The 18,375-nt window shown below is 47.5% G+C and overlaps 8 protein-coding genes across 8 annotated transcripts; 4 read left to right on the top strand and 4 right to left on the bottom strand.

Moving 5' to 3' along the window:
- Positions 1 to 814: 814 nt before the first annotated feature.
- N7537_006112 (uncharacterized protein) lies at positions 815 to 1,119 on the bottom strand (the record flags this gene model as incomplete). The annotated part of the gene is made up of 2 exons (XM_056897169.1): positions 815 to 943; positions 976 to 1,119. 2 exons carry the CDS (start codon positions 1,117 to 1,119, stop codon positions 815 to 817), a joined length of 273 nt encoding a protein of 90 aa, XP_056752954.1.
- Positions 1,120 to 3,866: 2,747 nt separating this feature from the next.
- Positions 3,867 to 5,542, top strand: N7537_006111 (uncharacterized protein; the record flags this gene model as incomplete). Its single annotated transcript, XM_056897168.1, has 2 exons — positions 3,867 to 4,455; positions 4,512 to 5,542. The coding sequence occupies 2 exons, from the start codon at positions 3,867 to 3,869 to the stop codon at positions 5,540 to 5,542; spliced, it is 1,620 nt and encodes a 539-aa protein (XP_056752953.1).
- A 1,020-nt stretch (positions 5,543 to 6,562) lies between these two features.
- On the top strand, positions 6,563 to 7,988 carry N7537_006110 (uncharacterized protein; the record flags this gene model as incomplete). Its single annotated transcript, XM_056897167.1, has 7 exons — positions 6,563 to 6,589; positions 6,649 to 6,814; positions 6,879 to 6,931; positions 6,998 to 7,322; positions 7,372 to 7,395; positions 7,451 to 7,558; positions 7,618 to 7,988. 7 exons carry the CDS (start codon positions 6,563 to 6,565, stop codon positions 7,986 to 7,988), a joined length of 1,074 nt encoding a protein of 357 aa, XP_056752952.1.
- Positions 7,989 to 8,331: 343 nt separating this feature from the next.
- N7537_006109 (Zn(II)2Cys6 transcription factor) lies at positions 8,332 to 9,887 on the top strand (the record flags this gene model as incomplete). Its single annotated transcript, XM_056897166.1, has 2 exons — positions 8,332 to 8,393; positions 8,441 to 9,887. 2 exons carry the CDS (start codon positions 8,332 to 8,334, stop codon positions 9,885 to 9,887), a joined length of 1,509 nt encoding a protein of 502 aa, XP_056752951.1.
- A 26-nt stretch (positions 9,888 to 9,913) lies between these two features.
- On the bottom strand, positions 9,914 to 11,251 carry N7537_006108 (pepsin-like aspartic protease; the record flags this gene model as incomplete). Its single annotated transcript, XM_056897165.1, has 1 exon — positions 9,914 to 11,251. One exon carries the CDS (start codon positions 11,249 to 11,251, stop codon positions 9,914 to 9,916), a length of 1,338 nt encoding a protein of 445 aa, XP_056752950.1.
- A 747-nt stretch (positions 11,252 to 11,998) lies between these two features.
- On the bottom strand, positions 11,999 to 12,332 carry N7537_006107 (uncharacterized protein; the record flags this gene model as incomplete). The annotated part of the gene is made up of 2 exons (XM_056897164.1): positions 11,999 to 12,091; positions 12,144 to 12,332. The coding sequence occupies 2 exons, from the start codon at positions 12,330 to 12,332 to the stop codon at positions 11,999 to 12,001; spliced, it is 282 nt and encodes a 93-aa protein (XP_056752949.1).
- A 162-nt stretch (positions 12,333 to 12,494) lies between these two features.
- N7537_006106 (uncharacterized protein) lies at positions 12,495 to 14,182 on the bottom strand (the record flags this gene model as incomplete). Its single annotated transcript, XM_056897163.1, has 3 exons — positions 12,495 to 13,765; positions 13,817 to 13,919; positions 13,967 to 14,182. 3 exons carry the CDS (start codon positions 14,180 to 14,182, stop codon positions 12,495 to 12,497), a joined length of 1,590 nt encoding a protein of 529 aa, XP_056752948.1.
- A 1,686-nt stretch (positions 14,183 to 15,868) lies between these two features.
- N7537_006105 (uncharacterized protein) lies at positions 15,869 to 18,074 on the top strand (the record flags this gene model as incomplete). The annotated part of the gene is made up of 9 exons (XM_056897162.1): positions 15,869 to 16,118; positions 16,172 to 16,239; positions 16,298 to 16,469; positions 16,528 to 16,623; positions 16,680 to 16,942; positions 17,000 to 17,093; positions 17,156 to 17,467; positions 17,536 to 17,788; positions 17,843 to 18,074. The coding sequence occupies 9 exons, from the start codon at positions 15,869 to 15,871 to the stop codon at positions 18,072 to 18,074; spliced, it is 1,740 nt and encodes a 579-aa protein (XP_056752947.1).
- Between the last annotated feature and the right edge of the window lie 301 nt (positions 18,075 to 18,375).

The raw sequence follows: 18,375 nt of genomic DNA, 5'->3' as shown, positions 1-18,375 counted from the left end.
TCAGAGCGCATCCTCAGCTTCTCGGAGAAGGATCTAGTAACATCCATGCCCACGGTTACAATATTTTAAAGGCGGCGAATGATGAAGTCATTCACCCTTTGGGCAACGCGATGGTCTACAGGCAGGGAGGTGATGCTATGGGCGACAGGAAAATATCGCCGTTCAATCAGGAACATACCACCCAATAACGACCTGCGAAACTGCAAGGTCCCGAATACCAAAGATATGAAAGTCTTATGGTAGGCGAACCTAAAATTGTTAGCGGGCGCGAAAGGAAATACTGTGCAGAGCCCGTTCACCTTCTGCTGTGGTACTTAAAGCCCGCTCGCCAGGAGAACTCAGCGACACCGGGATTGCACGTTCGGCCTCAGATCCCCTTTGGAAATAGGGCAGGGAAGGCAGTGGTAAAATAACAAAGTCTGGCCAATGATTTATCAATCTGAGCACGAGTTGTATAAGAAATTGCTGGAATCCGTTGGCCGGCAACAGAACGTCTGTATACAGCGTTGATACTTTCTATGTCGCATTATTCAGATGGATGGGCGCGATCTGCTAGTGACCACATCGACTAAGGCATCTAGCATGCACACATCAGGGTTCTAGCGTTCCCCGCTGACGTGAATAGAAACAGAGCTAATTTGCAAGTGTCTACCGTTATTGGGGGATTTGAAGGTTTGATCCTATGCTGCTTCGTCTTATGCTGCCTGGTGCCAGTTTAACCGTATATCCTTCACGTTCATAGTGGTTTAGCTCGCCAAGTCGAATAATATCGACCGTACCTTGAGGTGGATGAATTCATCGTTCTAGTTATCCGTCATCGGCTGGTTAATTTTAATACACGATATAGACGATTAAATCGAACGAGATATTGCAAAGCCGATAAAACTTTGTGTTTCCGAATAAGTAAATATGGCATCAGGCCCACGTCTGATAAGGGACGATGCTAACCTGAAAGCTTTAATAATGCTATCCAACCTCGATTCCGCAATTAGTACCATGTAAAACAGTGAACATAGGTCCTAGAGGATGATAATAAAATGACATTGCAGCGCGCGGTGGCTGATTAACGACAGGCGGCCGCCTAAACGCAACTTCACAATGAGTCCTGGCGGGTGACATCTTGCGATAGCATAGCGTCCAGTTAAGATGAGATTATTCAGGGCAGAAGGGTAATTCTGGCAGAGAGTAACATTGACCAGCATTTTCGAGGAAAACTTGGGGATGGCCGCTCGACTGAGCGCTCTATAACAGGAGAGCAGACTCCAGGATCGTTCAAGTCGGCTGCAGTGACCGATAACAGCACTCAGAGAAAGAAGTGAAGGATTGTCATCACCCATATGATGTAGACTAGTGTGTAGCATAAAATTACCGCAAGAACTACACACAAATGCCTTCACTGCTGTTGAAGTCTCTTCGTCGTGTTAGGAAGCAACTATATGACGGTCGTATTCAGGGTGGCCATACTTTAAGGATTCTTTGCCCTTGTGTACCCTAGGCGGGCGAAATATATTTGGAGCAGAAAGGCCGAGTTATGAGCCATCACCAAACTGCGTACAAGAGAGCCTTTCCAGCCCAGTGGCAGACCGACGATGATTCCGTGTCCATTATCGACAGTGATTAGATGTTAAATACCGGGATGACTGCTGGGGTCAGGCGAAATTAGAGCAGAGCGTACGTTGTGTAGGCGAGGGAAAAGTTGTGGAAAATAGCAGAGATTATAAAGTGGAAAGGGACTTCAGTACCTCACTAGTAACAAGCAAACATCGATGGAGTCTTTGTTGGAGGGATTTTCTGGCGGCAGGCGGGACTTACTTTATATAGAGGCGATATTGTAGGTCATGAGCAGCTGGAGCATAGCACGGTATGTGCATGAGGGGATTCTATAAGGGTGGCATACATAATAAGTATAATGAAGTTATATAAGCTAGGTAGGTCGCTCTAATACCTGTGGACGAGGCTGGGGATTGGAGAATCTTCCGGTTTACTGTACGGTAGCTTGGTGATATATATAATGAAACTAGACAAGCCATTGTCAACATAAAACTATGGTCTAGGATAATGAAATGTCCGGAAAAGCACAGATTGATAAATGTGATAAGCCAGGTAGTGGGAGAAGGCAATATAGGAAACGGGAAAAGAACGAATGGCAAGAGCGAGGCAAGTCGAAAAAGGATTGACGAGCAGGCGACAGAAAAGCAGGGCAAGAGCGGAGCGAAAAGAGGATTAGGGCGATATACCAGGATAAACCTAATAAACCAAGCCTCAAAACACAGGGACAGAAAGACAACCCGTGAATTGGTGTTTCTCGCAGCGTCAACTCATAAAGTCAGCTTCGCATAAGCCTACGGTTTGTAACCGCTTTCAAGCTGTTCCTTCGTTACAGGGCATTCTTTTACTGTTGAATTTAGCCGTTCATAAACATCATTCCTGTCTCCAAAAGGTGTCTTTACCTATATTACTTACGACGGAAATCTCGGTCTGCAACAATGTATGGTATAGACCAATGATATGTAAGAAAGACTCTTGACTATAATGACACAAATGAGAACAGTTGACAATCTGACTAATTTCAATAATTGCACCCACGGTAGTTATTCAACATCTAAATGTAATATTAATTCACTGCCGAGTGATCCACCGTAAAACACAAACTAAGTGCGATATTTTCCAGATTTATATCTAAACAACTACGTTGTTATTTGATTTCTTTGCCCCTCAATAGCTGCTGACAAGGACTTTTAATCTTACATAATATATAAATTTTAAGAAAATCGAAAAGCTACACTTTCATGGAATCGAAAATTACGTTGTTCCAAGGCAGAAATTACGCAAAATCCTCGACACCTTGGCCCCACACCGTATGATTACAAAAGGTTCCGCCACTTAAATTATCCGCCCAAGATTCGCCATGTGGTACCGTTATTATGGCCTCCTCGGCCTTTCGCTTTCGCCCTTAACCCCTTTTGGCTTGTTGGGCCGTGCATTGGATCGAGGGTTTATCATGCCGAAATTTATCCTGGTGAAGAGAAACTAGCCTCAAAAGTCCGGTGCTGATTTTCAACAGGCGCTTCGAATATTTTAGGCACCTGATGGCATAACTCTGTGGGCGTTTGGTATCTGAGATACAGACAGGTGGACTTCAAGGGGTGTTAAAACACTTTTGCGTAGCCAAACTCACTGTATATCGCAGTTACAAAGTCATATTTTTTTTTAAATTCCTTACAGAAACTATATATCGCGTAAAAAGTATGGAGCCATAAGCAAACCCCCGTATAGACTACGTTGTTGAATATCAAGGGGTAATTTATCACATTTACGTTTTGCGGTGGACCCACTCGGCAGTGAAATACGTTATCTCTTCCTTCTGTTGCCAGAACTTACTGCCCGCGTTCTAGCATTCCTAATATTGATGACCCGTTCTAGATCCTGCTTTCAACCCTACGAGTGAAGAACTTAACGGTCCTGGTTCTCAGACACGCTCTGAATCGCTTCTAAATGTCAATTTGTATAAGATTAATGCCAGATCAGGCTTCTGGAAGGATTCAAACTCTCCTGGGTGTGGATTATTGACTTCTAAAGTTCCTTTCAAGATATGTATTAGTCGTTATAATCATCGCTATTGTGGGTGGAGCTAACACGGGAAATCAATAGCCTGTTTAGTGCACCACATGGTTGGCACGTGGTTGCACTCCACAGTATTTGACATGATTGGACGAGTCATCCAAGACAAACTGATCCTCGTTTAGGTACAATCTCGGCATGGTTCCATAGACGTACGCTACCGCATTGCCCGCGGTTTAAGTGCGCATTTTCCCACCGTTACCATCAACGATCACCTTGTTCACCCTCCGGCCTCCTTCGCGATCATGGGTTTCTTCCGCACCTTGAGCCTGACGGCCACGGCCACGGCTATGGCTTTGGTGGTTGCAGATGCCCGTGTATGTCGATCGCAGCCTACTTCCCCCAGCGTCAGCGTCGAGCAAGGTGTTGTCAGGGGTTTTTTCCAGAATGACACCTCTGTCTTTCTAGGCATCCCCTTTGCCGAGACCACTGCTGGCGAGAACCGCTGGAAGGCTCCTAAGCCCATCAGCTCGTTCCCCAATGGTCACTTAGAGGCCACTGCCTATGGGCCATCCTGTGCCCAGGTGATGTCTGGCACTGCCATCACCGACCAGAGCGAGGATTGCCTCAGCCTCAACATTTGGACCCCAGGCAAGGGTACCAATCTCCCAGTGTTCGTCTACATTTACGGCGGTGCCATGGTCACCGGCGGCAGCAGCAACGCCCAATGGCAAGGCTTTAACTTTGCCCGTAATGATGTTATCTACGTTAACTTTAATTATCGCGAGAGCATCTATGCCTCGCCCAATGCCCCTGAGCTTCAGGGCGAGTCCCAGAACTTTGGAATCCTGGACGTGGAGTTGGCCATGGAGTGGATTCACAATAACATTGAGGGTAGGTTCCCCTTTCTCTTAAACCACCTTTTGGCTTTTTACTAACCTAGTCGCTAGCCTTCGGTGGTGATAAGTCGCGCATCGTGCTGGGTGGCCATTCATCCGGTGGAGTCCACGTTGATCACTATCTCTGGAATCACCCCGATACCTTCCTGGCCGGCGCGATCGAGATGTCTGCCAACGCCCAATCTGGTCCGCCCATTGCACCTTCCGGTGTCGCACTAAAGCAGGTGGTTCAGGACATGCTGGATGCCGGCGTGGCTCTGGCCTGCACCGCTGAGAACTACACTCTGGACTGCCTGCGCGCAGCAGATACTTATGCCTTCCAGACGACCTACTTCAACTCGACCTCGAACACCTGGTTCTCACCGGTGGTGGACGAGATCACCCGCTTCTCCAACTACACCGACCGCTTCGTCAAGGGTGACTACGCAACATCGGTGCCGCTGATCGTCGGCAACTCCGACCAGGAGGGCGAAATCTTCGGTTACGTCTACGGCAGTGAGAACACTAACTTCTCGTCCTGGATCCGCACTTTTGATGCCGACATTGCCTTCGTGCCAGCGGATCAGCTCCTGGCCGCCTACGACGAAGCTGACTACGCCTCTGTCTCCCTGATGAGCGGTGCCTCTTACGGCGACGCGCGCTTCCTCTGCGCGACCGACGCCCTGCTGGATCTACGTGCCGCCAAGCAACCCACTTGGATCTATCGCTGGTTCGGCGATTACTCGAACGTGCTGCCGATCCCCAATCTCGGGCCCTCACACGGCAGCGAGGTGCCCTTTTTCCACGGTGGCAATGAGTGCTTCTCGCTGCTGGATGGCGTGACCGACGCGGAGCAGCAGCTAGCGGACTACCTACACTCCCGTTTTGTGGCGTTCGTTCAGAACCCCACCGCTGGGCCTGGCTGGGAGAAGGCCCAGCCTGTTAATGGTCCCTTGGCGCGCTTGGGTGTGCCTGGGCATGAGGAGGAGATTGTGACGAGCACGACTGGCGTGTACAACGGTCGCTGCCAGAAGGTCTACAAGCCCAACTATCCTAACTACCCAGTGGTGCTGAACCCTGTGGTGCTGGCCGAGAGTGTCTGAGAAATCATTCCGGCCTTGTCTGCTTCTGTATAAAAAAATTAGATCTAGAATTATTTATATAATCTCAATCGAATCGTGGACCCTCACAGAATGAGCCTAATGCAGGCACTACCACGGCTCGAGAACGCCCCCTAAGGCCAAAATCCTGCAGACGGCATTACTTCTGCATGGGCCCCCACAAGTAGCGTACGCTGAGCGGCAAATCAAATCCTTTTTCCGAGACACCCGGGTTTTCTTTTAAAGTTTCGACAGAGCGCAGAAGTGGCACTACTAAAAATGATCTGGATCGCGACTCCCACGTTCTTTCTTTTTCCCACTGCGGATTTAGAAGAATAAATATTTCCGCACTCGAGTTGTTGCACTACCGATTATTTACTAATGTTTATCGCGTAATTTTTGCTAGTTGCGGAGCGCCGGCTTCGAATAGATTAAACCATATAATTGCCGGATGGGGAATGTCCAAACGCACGAACTTCCGCTCGAGATTACACAATGCGATGAAAATCACCTAAATGTGAGAATCCATACGAACCAACAAATTCTAGAAACCTGTGCAATCTTGGAATATTAGAACATTCCCAAGGTTCGGGATCGATCTAGCGTCCACAAAGTTCCTGTGGTTATAACACCGATCCATGGATCATTTCGTGGGGCCACAATCAGTGGGACCGACGTAATATTCCAGTCTAATACAGTAATTATCGACGTTGCCCTATATTCAAAGCACAGATGTAATCTTACCAAGAAAGATACCATCCATTTTATACGAGATGAATGGCACAACGAGTCACAGTCCTTCAATCTAAGTTTGACTGTTCGATAATCTGTTCTAGCGCCTTTCCAAGGCAGTGGGCCTTGGGAAAAGTTGTTTCAGTGCATTCGCTCAATTTGGAGAATGGCTGGAGCTGATGTCCAATAGATAATTTATAATAATAGACAGCTAGCACATTATTTTAATGCTCCGAGTCTTGCCCTTTCCCTCTCTCTGCAGTTCGTGACTGGGACAGAAAGCAAGTCAACATGGCGCGCCCAGATCTGGGGCAAGTGGTATGATATCCTTCCTTCAAATTTCCCACTACCTCGCTAAATGGATTTCCATTGTGCAGGTGGCCTGGTATGTCTGCACAGTGGCGGCATGCATCTTCCTGGTCTGTCGCCTTGTGGTCCGCCTGCGGCTCCTGAAGCGGCTTTACCTCGACGACCTGTTCGTTATGATGGCTGCCTTGTGTCTAATCGGCGATCTGGCAATCCAACATTATATGTTCAACCTGGGTAGGTGGTTAGCGTATTGGTGGAGCAAAATTTTAGAGGAGTCCACTGACGGTAGCGGGCACAGGCATGTCTGAAATGGCGAATACAACCATGCAGCAGAAGATTAATATGATGAAGGTAAAACAGTCTGCGTTAGGAAGTATACACAATCACATTGTTATTAATGCCTAGTTTATTTACTAGATGATCATCCCGGGCTCCACACTATACGTCACTTCGCTGTGGCTGATCAAGTCTAGCATGGTGATCTTCTACAAGCGCCTTGCAGATCGCACCCGGTACCAGACGGTGTATAACATCACACTTGGCTTCCTGGCTGCAACCTGGCTAGTGCTGTTTTTTGATATTGTCTTCAAATGCTACCCGCCCCGGCGGCAGTGGGATGGGCTCACGAACCCTGAGTGTAAGGATGCTTCTATACCAACTACCACAGATGCAGGGACTGACGCTCTTTTAGTGGCATGCCCCCAAGGACCTTCCACAGTCAATTACTGGCTTACTATTCTCTGTAAGGCTATATTTCCTGCTTTACTTGGATTATCAACTAACTTCAGCAGTCAACATCTTCAGTGATGTCTTCAGTAAGGTTCCGAGCTCAATTCATCTCAATCGCCTCGTCTAACCCAATTCAAACAGTCATCTGCCTCCCCATTTCGCAAGTTGCACGACTCAAGATGCCCAAGAAACAAAAGTGGGGTGTCATCTCTGTCTTCCTCCTGGGTGGTCTTGTAGTCATCAGCAGCAGTATGTCTCCCCTCTGTCACTTTCATCTCCTCCCCACCACTAACCCACGATGTACCTAGTTATCCGGGCAATCTACTCCCACCGCAACGAACAAATGATCACCTGCACCGTCTCCATGGTCGAGACCGCCATCGCCATCATCGCTTCTTGTCTCCCCGTTCTCCGCACCCTAGTATTCGGCTCGCACTCTCGCACAGGAACCTATAGCGGCCGCCGCGGCTACGAGCTCTCACACTCTGGCGTACATACCGGTGCCCAGGCCAGCAAGCAACACACCACCGTCTCCGTCTCACGAAGTCAAGTCGACCGCGGCGCAGATGACATTTCGTTCCATGACTCCGAGGATGGATTGGTGAAGGATACGGCACTGGTTCCCGGGCCGGGGATTGCCGTCAAGACTGAGTATTTCGTGCATGAGGATCGCTCATAAGGATGCATGGAACTTCCTTGGGAAGCGGTCACCTTTTTGATTGTGCATCCCTACCACACATAAGATATATAATCATAGAGGCACTCATGACCATACCTTTGAATTCCACTGGGGTATTACTATGACATTAGAATATAAGGGGCACACTTAAAATAAAGGGTTATAATATAACTTTGTTGAAATAAAAACCAACAACTATTTATGTGCCCTTTTGCATGGCTTACCCGTTTATATGGGTGGCTGATTTCCGCCCCCACTCAGCAGCTTCAGCCTTACTTCCTTTGGTTATTTTTAGATTTAAACCAACCCTTCCACCTTTGCTTCTTATCCCTCGATCTATCTAATGATTTCCATCAAAGCGCGTCGTAGCACACCCAAAGTTCGAACAGGGTGTGCCACCTGCAAGTGAGTATATTGGATAACGCTCAGTACGCTGCTTCTAACTGAGCTAGAACCCACCGAATAAAATGCGACGAGCAACGTCCCAGGTGTGGCCGGTGCACTTCCGCCGGACGAAGCTGCCCCGGATATCCCCAAGCTTCCACCTCCCAACCCGAAATCAAGATGTACAATATTCCATTCAAAGTACCCGGCAGTCGCGCAGACCGTGAACTACTTCATTACTACTGTTGCGAAGCAGCCGGCTCCTTATCTAGTCTCTCAGATACTACGCTATGGACGCACCTCATCCTGCAGAGATGTCAAGACCAATCCGTTATCCGCAATTCTATTGTTGCGCTCACGTCCCTATATCGCGACTATATGCTTGTTAGGTCACCGCGGCTCGAAGTCTCAGTCAAACATATCCAGCGTATCACCAGATCGCACTCTCAGCTTCGTGCACATCTTACCCGAGATCCTTCAGGCGAGGTAGCGCTAATCTGCAGCCTCATATTCTATACTTTCGAGTGTTTGATCGGCAATGTCCAACAAGCATTATGGCATCTAGATCAAGGTCTGATTCTCCTACGAAGGATTCAGACGGATTATCCATATCTTGTGGATGGCCAGGAGACATATGCGCAGTTGGTGGCGATCTTCTCTCAGCTTGATATTCATGCAAGTATTTTTTCGCTTGAGAGAACACCTATTCTCAGGCTTGCGTTGCCAGAACAAGTCTCAGGGGAGATGGCTACGGTTCCAGAGCGGATTTATGGTCTATCCGATCTCGAGACCTCGCTTGTCGTGCTCCAGAATTGGACACTATGGCACCTAATGGAATTCGTGGAATATAAGAACCTACCTCAATCTCAAGTACCATCTATTGTTCTTCGGGAAAGATTAAACCTGGAAGCTCAACTTCAGAAATTGGAAGAAACTGCGGAGAAAATGACCACGAGTGAAGATGTTCAGTCTTTTACTTCCGCTCAACGCCAACGACTCATTCTTCTACGAAGCCAGGCACTTATATTTCATGCGGTTCTCTTGGAAAATATCATCTTCACTCTTGATGGCGCCCAGATTCCTCTAGACGCGACTTGCAGATTTGATATCGCTCTTACCCAAATATCAACACTGTTATCTCTATCATCTGAATCTGAATCTGGGTTTAGCTTTGAAAACAAGGCTCCTTCCAATCGAGTCTTCACTCTTTCGACAAATATCATTGCGATGCTATACTTTATCTGCCTAAAAACAAGCGACCGCCGCATATTGCGCACTGCACTCTCTTTAATGCAGGGGTCTCTATTTACATCTCGCGATGGACTTTGGGATGCGCGTACTGCTGTGACTATTGTCAAAGCAATGCTATCTGAAGATGATGTACGAAGCGAAGAGCCTGAGATGGCTTTCAAACTAGAAGATGTGGGCTCTGGAATTGTTGATGCAGATGGTGGATTGGAGGAAGCATTCAAACTGTTAAAACTTGAACGAAGTCGATCAAATAATCAGATCTAAATACAGAATCATAATCCTTTCAGGCTTTATACCATCAGTGAAATAGTCAAGGCCAAAAATAAACCGATCACAGCGCTATGCTCACTATTGAATCGAACCGGGGCACCAGAAACCAGAGGTGTCGAGGTAGTATTCCCCGAGGGATCGTGTCGATAACTCAGCTTCTTAGCGAACTGCATCTCATTCTTCCCAAAGTTAAACACAGCCACGACGTTCTTCAAAAATGGAACGCCAATAATGTTCAATGTGATATCACCCAGGGAGACCTCCGCAGATGAAGCCAGACTAGACACGCAAACCCCCTCAGCAGTCTGATAGATCAGATCGGAACCATCGTGGTAGAATGTCTGATCACCAAGCGACAGACCGAATTCCGGTGCTTTGGCCGAGCAATCAACAATATACAAACCGAGGTCAGAATCATAAGTTGCCGGAGGCGAAAAGAGAGCGTTGATAGGCTCAACAACTGCGGGTGGAAGGTACGAGATATAGTTCCCAGAGTCGATGAATGCTTGGAATGAAGTTTTGTGTGTGGTCAGGTTATTCGAGGAGGGGCCATAAGTGATATTGTTGACAGTGGTTGACCAGTAAGATCGGACACTTTTCCCCGATGTGTACCACAGCGGAATGTTCTCCGTGATCTCGACAGGGACTGTGGAGAAGTGGGAACTGTGATTGACGGGTGGAAGACCGCCAAGCGTCAAGTACCCCCCAAAAGAAGTAGATTGATTTTGTGGTGTATGCGCGAGTGCAAGACTGAAGTATGGATCGATGAGGCCTTGCTCGTGCATCGTAAACAGTAAAGGGTTGTACACTAGACGATCGCGCCAATATGTGCTGTTGGATGTGTGATTCGCCGGGTGTGCGGAGGTGAGAGCTGGGTATCCCAGACCGAGTAACCCGCTGTTCACGTCATCGCCCATAGGGTTGGAGACATCTGAGATAGCAATCTTCTGCGCGTTGACGGTTACACCGTGCATGGACACTTGTTCGTAGGCCATGACGCCGCTCGCGAGTCCTGCGCCGTATTGCACGCCAAACATCTCGTTGGGGACACGGCGATATGTTGTAGACTTGTGGTAGGTCTTGTTTGAGTAGAGGCAATCACTTTGTGTTATGACAAGGTTGTCAGTGCTGTTGACGCATCTGTATCCGGTTTGCATCACGTAGGTGTCACTGCTGCCAGTGTCCACGAGGAGCATGAAGCTCTGGTTCCCGATTGTGACTGGAGCATCAAACACAGTTCCATACTGTGTTGCTATGAGAGTAGATGTTGCACCTGAGGTTCGTCGAGTTGGTGTGTTTCTGGATGCGGCAGGAACCAGTAGCCCAGCGGCGATAGTAAGGAGTGATAGGAGTAGCATGATGATGATTAATCGCCGGGGACTGTGATGATACCTTTAGAATCCTGTACTCATACCGATATTTATACATGACTAGATATCCAGAAATAGGTAACTCAATAGAGCGGCTCGTACATTTTAGCGTACATTTTAGCGTGTTTCTATCGTATATTTTAGTGCTAATATTTTAGCCCCCAATGTTATGTGGGCTGCCTGCTCAGCCTTGGAAAATTGAATACGTACAAGAACATATACTGTTCCAGAGTTTTCATTTGCTAGTCGCTAGAGATATAAGGGGAAGTATATTCGTTGTGCGGGCGTCTTCCGAGATCTCTTCCCGCCTAGTCGTGTTGTGCCTTTGCAACGTCATACTTCCCACATATTGTAGCATGGAAAGAACCAAGGAAAAGGGGAACACAATTTCCGCATACACTAGAAGTGATAACATATTTATTGATAACAACAAAAATAGCCAACTAGTTCGACGGTCTAATTACTATGTCTTCTCCGCCGAAAAAATATAGGAGCCGCAAATCATGGTACTGGACTGATCGAGTTTACATCTCCTTGGCGCGTCCACGCTCTTTTTCCGATTTTTTTTCCATCTCTCTGTCTCAGCTATGCCGATTGGCCAGGCTTCAGTTCTATCCATTATAATATCTGACAGCTCTTCTAGCACTTTCCACAACGGTCTCATGTTGGTTTGGGCTGACTCTCTCCACCATTCATGCCGTTGTGCAGTTGAGCAGATCCAGTAATGGGGGTCAACTAGAAAGAGGGTGACATATCTCTGATTCCCAGGGCGGGTGGCGTCTTCCAACGAGAAAGGTCGGGTTTTGTGTCGAAGAGTGTTCGCACAGGCTAGGAATCGACCTTGTTATGTGACCATAGAGCCTAACGTTTGAAGACCTACGGCCTGAGGAGTTGTTCCATTATCAGGCTCTTTCACAATTGGAAAACCAAAGATTTTGTGCATTGTATCTACCCCGAGTCGATACTCAAATGGGTTGATATCGTCCTCTTGTTGGAAAGGAACTCGGCCCTCGGTGATGTTGTTAACATCGTAGTAGTACGGTGGCGTGGCGACGATTGGGCCGTTCATATGGTCTCGATCCATCTCAGTGGGAAGTCTACTTGGAATAACATGTTGTTCGAAAAAATGTATACTTCGACATTCTCAGAGCAACGCTGACGTGTATCTATTTTCTAGAACGATAATTTTTTGCGGATATCTGGTGTTGGATGACGCCAGTTTCCAAACACTTCAGATAGGATAGATGAAGAACGGGTTCTCCATATCAGTCATATCCAACATGGCAATTTCAACTTGCCTGCGTATCACATTCCCACTTTCATCAAGCTCCTCAACTACTCCAAATTCGTGAGCCCTTCTCTCTTCGCTGGTCAAGGATGCAGCCCAAGCCTTCCGCGCATCGTTCCTGCGTTTCAACAAGAACCGTATAATGAAAAGGATGAATGGTGTCCCCGCCCAGCTGACCACTATCATAGAGATCCAGGCACCGTAGTAGCGAGGTGCGTCCTTAGGAACCCAGATCTGTGGTGAGCAAATGTTTGCAATGGAATACCCAACCATAAACATAACATTTCGGGTCAGCTTCTTCGTGTATCCAGCCGCAGATGATGTAGTCCAACCCAACGCGATAATGTAGGTATTACCATAGGTGTGGCCAGCGAGCAGCAAACAGGCAAGCATCCCTAGCTTCTGGTCCCAATCGATAGCAACCATGCCAATTCCACCTGCAATCGCAGGGACACACCAGAAGAGTCCGTGGAGTGCAAGGTTTGAAGGCCACCACCGTAGGGCGTAGGCTCCTGTAATACAAACCAGAACACCGAAACCACCGCCTGCTGCAGCCACGAGAGTCGAGCCCAGACTGTCCACTCCAAGCGCCTTAGTGATGAGGTTTTGTTGTCCGTAGGTGAGATTATTAGACATCATGAGGGTGAAGGACTGCAGAGTAAATAACCATGAAACGGGGTCGCGCAGCGTCTCTATAAACTGGCTCTTCTTAAATTGCTTTTGTTCAATGGAGCTTTGACTTGACTCGTGTACTCGTCTGATGGTGTGGATTTTCTCCTCCAGTGACAGGAACCTAGCCTCGGCTGGGTTGTTCGGATACTGGAACCAAACAAGAATAGAAAGAAGTACCGAGACAGCTCCGGTAATAATCATGAACAGCTTCCAGGGTAGAATGGAACTATGGCTCCAAAGCAGCCCGTAGGAGATAAATGCGGCACATATAGGAGCGGCTGCTGACGTCAACCAAAGCCAGGGCTGGAGGAACGACTGTTCGTAACGGTTAAAGAACATTCCGATTGTGACTTCCATTGCGGGTACAACGACTGATTCAGCGGCACCAAGCGCCAGTCGCAGAACCACAAGAGCGCCATATGTTGTGGCAACGCAGTGAAGTAGTAGGATGACACCCCACATGAAGACAAGAGCGGCTACAAATTTTCCAAATGGTAGTTTCTGCATAGCATAGTGTCCCGGCCATTGTGCAATAATGTAACCTACAAGGGTGTTAGAGAATATATAATCGGAGCCACAAGACTGTCACGTACCGACGTAGAAGAAAGTTCCAAGATTGTTGTATTGGGCCTTGGTGATACCGGTCTCTTCGAACAGGCCGAGAATAGCGGCGTATCCCAGAGTGGATTTGTCGATCTAGAGAAGTTAGAGGTTGTAAATGAAAGGTCGAACAATGAGCTCACAAAGAGCAGTAGGTTGATAGCGGAGAGTAGCCCGAAAATACGCCAGTACAATTTGCGTCTCAGCTTTTTCTCCTTCTCGGTCGTCAGTGGACCAACAGAGTCTCCATGAAGCTCAAGGATGCGCAAAGTTTCATCGGCATATTTGGTCTCGATAGCTTTCTCGTTCTTAGGTGGACTCTCCTTGGCCGTAGGCTCAATCTTGAAGGCCAAATCCATACCTGCGTGTAGCTTGTTTCTTAGCGGCGATCGAAAGAGGCGCGCACGGTCGACTCCAGTCTTTGAATAAGTACAACAAAGCACTTGTAGCGGAAGAATGAATGAGCTTAGTGAGTTATTTTATCGTTTTGGCGCACTCAGAAATTTCATCACGCCATAATTTAGACAAAAAACGTATCGCTCACGTTCTTGGCTCTAGAAATGCGGTTGATTAAGTCGAGACTATCATAATTATCATTGTAAAGACTCCAAATCACACAGTTGTCAATTATGTCCGTTGATTCATTGTCACCTTCGATAGCCACGGTTAAGGGGCATATGAAGCAAGGAGAGGACAAGAATGAGTAAGGTCAATTGCACCTGTTTGCCTCAGGCAGAAGACTCGAAGTGGCCCGTGTAGGGTCGGGAATCCCCGCTCGGTTCCCATCATCCACCTTCGGATCCTTTATCCTTTCGAGTGTCAACATTGGAAATCTAAGACTTTGAAGTCTGTTCCAGGTTAATTCCGGCCTTGGTGTATGCCGAATCCTCCTTTCGAGATAGCTGAGATCGTTCAACTCCACGCTTAATCATCCGCCTCAGGGTCCATCGATCTTTTCTAGGGATCACTACACAAATGATCATGATCTCTATGGAGAGAGGAGGGAAGTGTGTATGATTCCCAGAAAGCGAAGTGTACAGAGAGAGGTGGGAGAAGATGTACCTGACTACTCCGTACGGAGTACAGACTGTCCCATGGGGTGCTTAGCTCCGAATGGGGCCTGAGGCCATCTAACATCCCTTCCAGACGTCGCTCACACTCATCCCAACAATACATGGCGTGATAAATAGCAAAACAAGCCCCCGCATTTTACAATAACACCATCATTGCGCGAAATGGCATGGCTGTAGCCAACCCAACTTGGCGCATCTACCCCTGTCACCATCTTCAGCCACGCTTCTTGTTTTCGCCATTTAGCTGGCTATTACGTGCCAGATCTACACTCGTTCGAACAAATGGTACAACTTGGAGTTGTTATATCTTGCCATGCAAATCTTACCGCAGAAAATCTCCCATCGGTGCAGTTATACTAACAAGGATCTTTAATTAAACACGATCATTGTGTAATAATTGGCCGCCAGATTCACTGGTATAAAAAACCTTTGACTCCGGCAGATATTCGGGAGCTCAAATCATCGCGCGATAATTTCCCCACTTGTAGTACACAAAAGCTACAGGCTAGGGACTTTTGACAAGGATCTTATATACAGACCAAGACACAGACCAAGACACCAGATGACGAATTATCTTTGGGTTTCTGGTTACCATGACGCCTTTCCCCTCAAAACTGGAATGTAAATGGTCGGTCTCCCAGTCGGCCCACTGCTGTGGTTGTAACATTCGCCCCTCCGATGTTGAAATCGTCATGCTCCACAAACAAAACGTTGCCTGCATGCCTTCTGAAATCCTGAACGTGGTATTGGACAAGAGATCCGAGATTAAGATAAGAAAAGGAAAACGGTTAGGTACCATGATATATAGATGGCCGATGCGGCGCGGTTTTTATTTTCTTTTCTCCAGCATATACACCATCTTATGAAGCGACGGGAGCATTGGCACTCGCCACCTTGCATTGTTTGATTCATTTTTCGCGAAGAGCCTTGTCAGACCTACTTGATTTTCATAGCTCTTGACAATTGCCAGCAATGGCTTGGCGGCGATCTTTAAATAAAACCCCTGCCGCGGTCAGCACTGCGGTCGAAGGCCAGGGGCAGACCGCAACTGTTAGCGGGAAGTATATCGGCGAGACCGGAGGCAATAATGCGACAACAACGTACCAAGATGCATCTGGTGCTCCAGTTGAGCACAACTCGCCCTTGGGATACTCTGTCGGCCCCGTCACAATTACCTTACTGAACATCACAATGATGATCGGCGCTGGTATCTACTCCACACGTTAGTGCCACACAACCCATGCATATGCAGAAATACCAGCTAATATGACAAAGCATCATCTATCCTGTCCGGTACGGGCTCGGTCGGTGTTACTCTTGTTTATTGGACCCTCGGTTACTTGGTATGTCTTGCTCATGATGGGAAAGTGGCATCGACTAATCATACTTGCACTGCCCTAGATTTGTCTCACGTCTGGAGCTGTGTACCTTGAGTTTACGGCATACTTCCCCAGTCGATCGGGTTCAGAAGTCGTTTTCCTCGAACAAGCTTACCCTAAACCAAAGTGGCTCTTTCCAACTACCTTTGCGTTCCAGAGCGTCATTCTTTCTTTTGGAGCTGCCAATGCAACAGGTGGGTGACTGGTTGCATCTCTATTTGTCCCAGGGCATTAATTAATAAACTATAACAGTTATGGCCAACTATCTCATCGCCATCTCCGGGCACTCGGGCACCGACTGGCAGATTAAAGGGACTGCTGTAGCATGTTATACTGTTGCTACCTTGGGTAAGTTGCTCTCAGCACATCATTTCGTTCGAAATTGGGGTATTAACAACCTACAGTACTGGTGTTTAACACGAAATACGCATATTGGTTCTCAAATGCTGTTGGAATTGTGAAGATTTGCACCCTTCTCTTTGTTATAGTCACTGGCTTTGTTGTTTTGGGTGGCAACACTAAAGTTAAGAACCCTAAGGCCAATTTCCAAGACGCGTGGTCAGGCAGCTCTACAGCTTCTGCATACGGGCTTACTACTGCCTTGTACCGTATCACTTTCTCCTACGGAGGTTACAATAACGCTTTCAATGTTGCCAACGAGGTCAAGGTATGGCAGTTCAATATAAATGTGGCACCAGGGTGAAACTAACATTTCCGTTGACAGAATCCCGTCAGGTCACTCAAAATCTATGCCACCACTGCTCTTACAGTGGTTTATGTGTTATACATGTTCGCAAACGTTGCATTCTTTGCTGCTGGTTAGTTAATGACAGCCCATCCTATAATAGGATCACCGCACTAATTGCACATGTTTTCACAGTTCCTAAGGATGAGATCGAAAGCTCTAAGCTCACGATTGCAAGTCTGTTCTTTACAAAGGTCTTTGGTAACAGCGGTGCGGTTCGTGGCCTCAACTTCCTCATTGCATTGGCTTCCTTCGGTAACATGATCGCCGTGATAATTGGCATATCTCGGCGCATCAGAGAATGCGGCCGACAAGGAGTTCTACCTTGGACGACGTTCTGGGTCTCGACTAAGCCCTTCGGCACGCCCTTAGGTCCGTACCTCGTCATTTGGGGTCTGACCATGTTGATGATCTTAGCCATCCCTGCCGGAGACGCCTTCACTTTCAGTACGTTTTCTCTACTCTCTCCCCGTCAGAATCCGGCCGGGCGTTCTTGCAATGCTAATACTCAAAAGTTAACGATTTAAGCACCATCCCTTCTGCTGCCTTTAATCTTGCAATGGGTGTTGGTATCTACGTTGTTCGCTGGCGCCGAAAGAACGCCAACCTTCCCGAACCCGAATTCAAGGCCTGGCATTTCGTGATCATCTTTAATATTCTCATCCAGCTCTACCTCCTTGTGATGCCCTGGTATCCCCCCAGTGGTGGTCAGTATGCTGGTGATGTCAGCTTTTGGTATGCAACGTATGCCGTGACGGGAGTTGCAATGTAAGTCAACCAAACTTGGCCTACTAGACTATTCTTGCTAACGAAAATGCCTAGTCTTCTTGCTTGTGGCACCTATTACTATTTCTGGGCCTTCCTTATTCCCAAATGGAAGGGCTACAAACTGCGACAGGAAGTTATCAGCCTAGACGACGGTGTTCAGAGCAACCGGCTTAAAAAGGTCCCTGTCGCTGAGATCTCAGAATGGGACGCGACACACGATGCGGCTGGCCGTCTCATTGAGTCGCCAGTTGAGATTCAGGTTCAGGTAAAAGGTATCGATGTGTGATCTAAAAGTGCTAGTTCGTGCCGGTTAGTTCTGCCTCTTAGCTTGTTAAGTTATTTGTATGATTTGTAGGATTCAGCAAAGAGGGAGACATGTAAATATTCGATCCTGCTATGTAATTCCTTTCCTCATTTCTTTTCCTCATTTCTTTTCCTCCTCTCTTTCTGATAGACTGGGCCTTGTCGGTGGTCATTGTAGTAAGTAGTATGGGTAATGATGCGGGTGAGAACGAGTCGAAAATCTATGTAAAGTTCAGGGGGTCTAGTAGATAAGATATTCACCAAACAAAGCGACCTATACTAGA

The sequence above is a fragment of the Penicillium hordei genome (genome assembly GCF_028827395.1).
Source record: "Penicillium hordei strain IBT 12815 chromosome Unknown utg000003l_segment0_segment0, whole genome shotgun sequence".
Taxonomy (NCBI): domain Eukaryota; kingdom Fungi; phylum Ascomycota; class Eurotiomycetes; order Eurotiales; family Aspergillaceae; genus Penicillium; species Penicillium hordei.
Note: the sequence above shows the minus strand (reverse complement) of the source record. Positions and strands in the feature narration are given on the sequence as shown.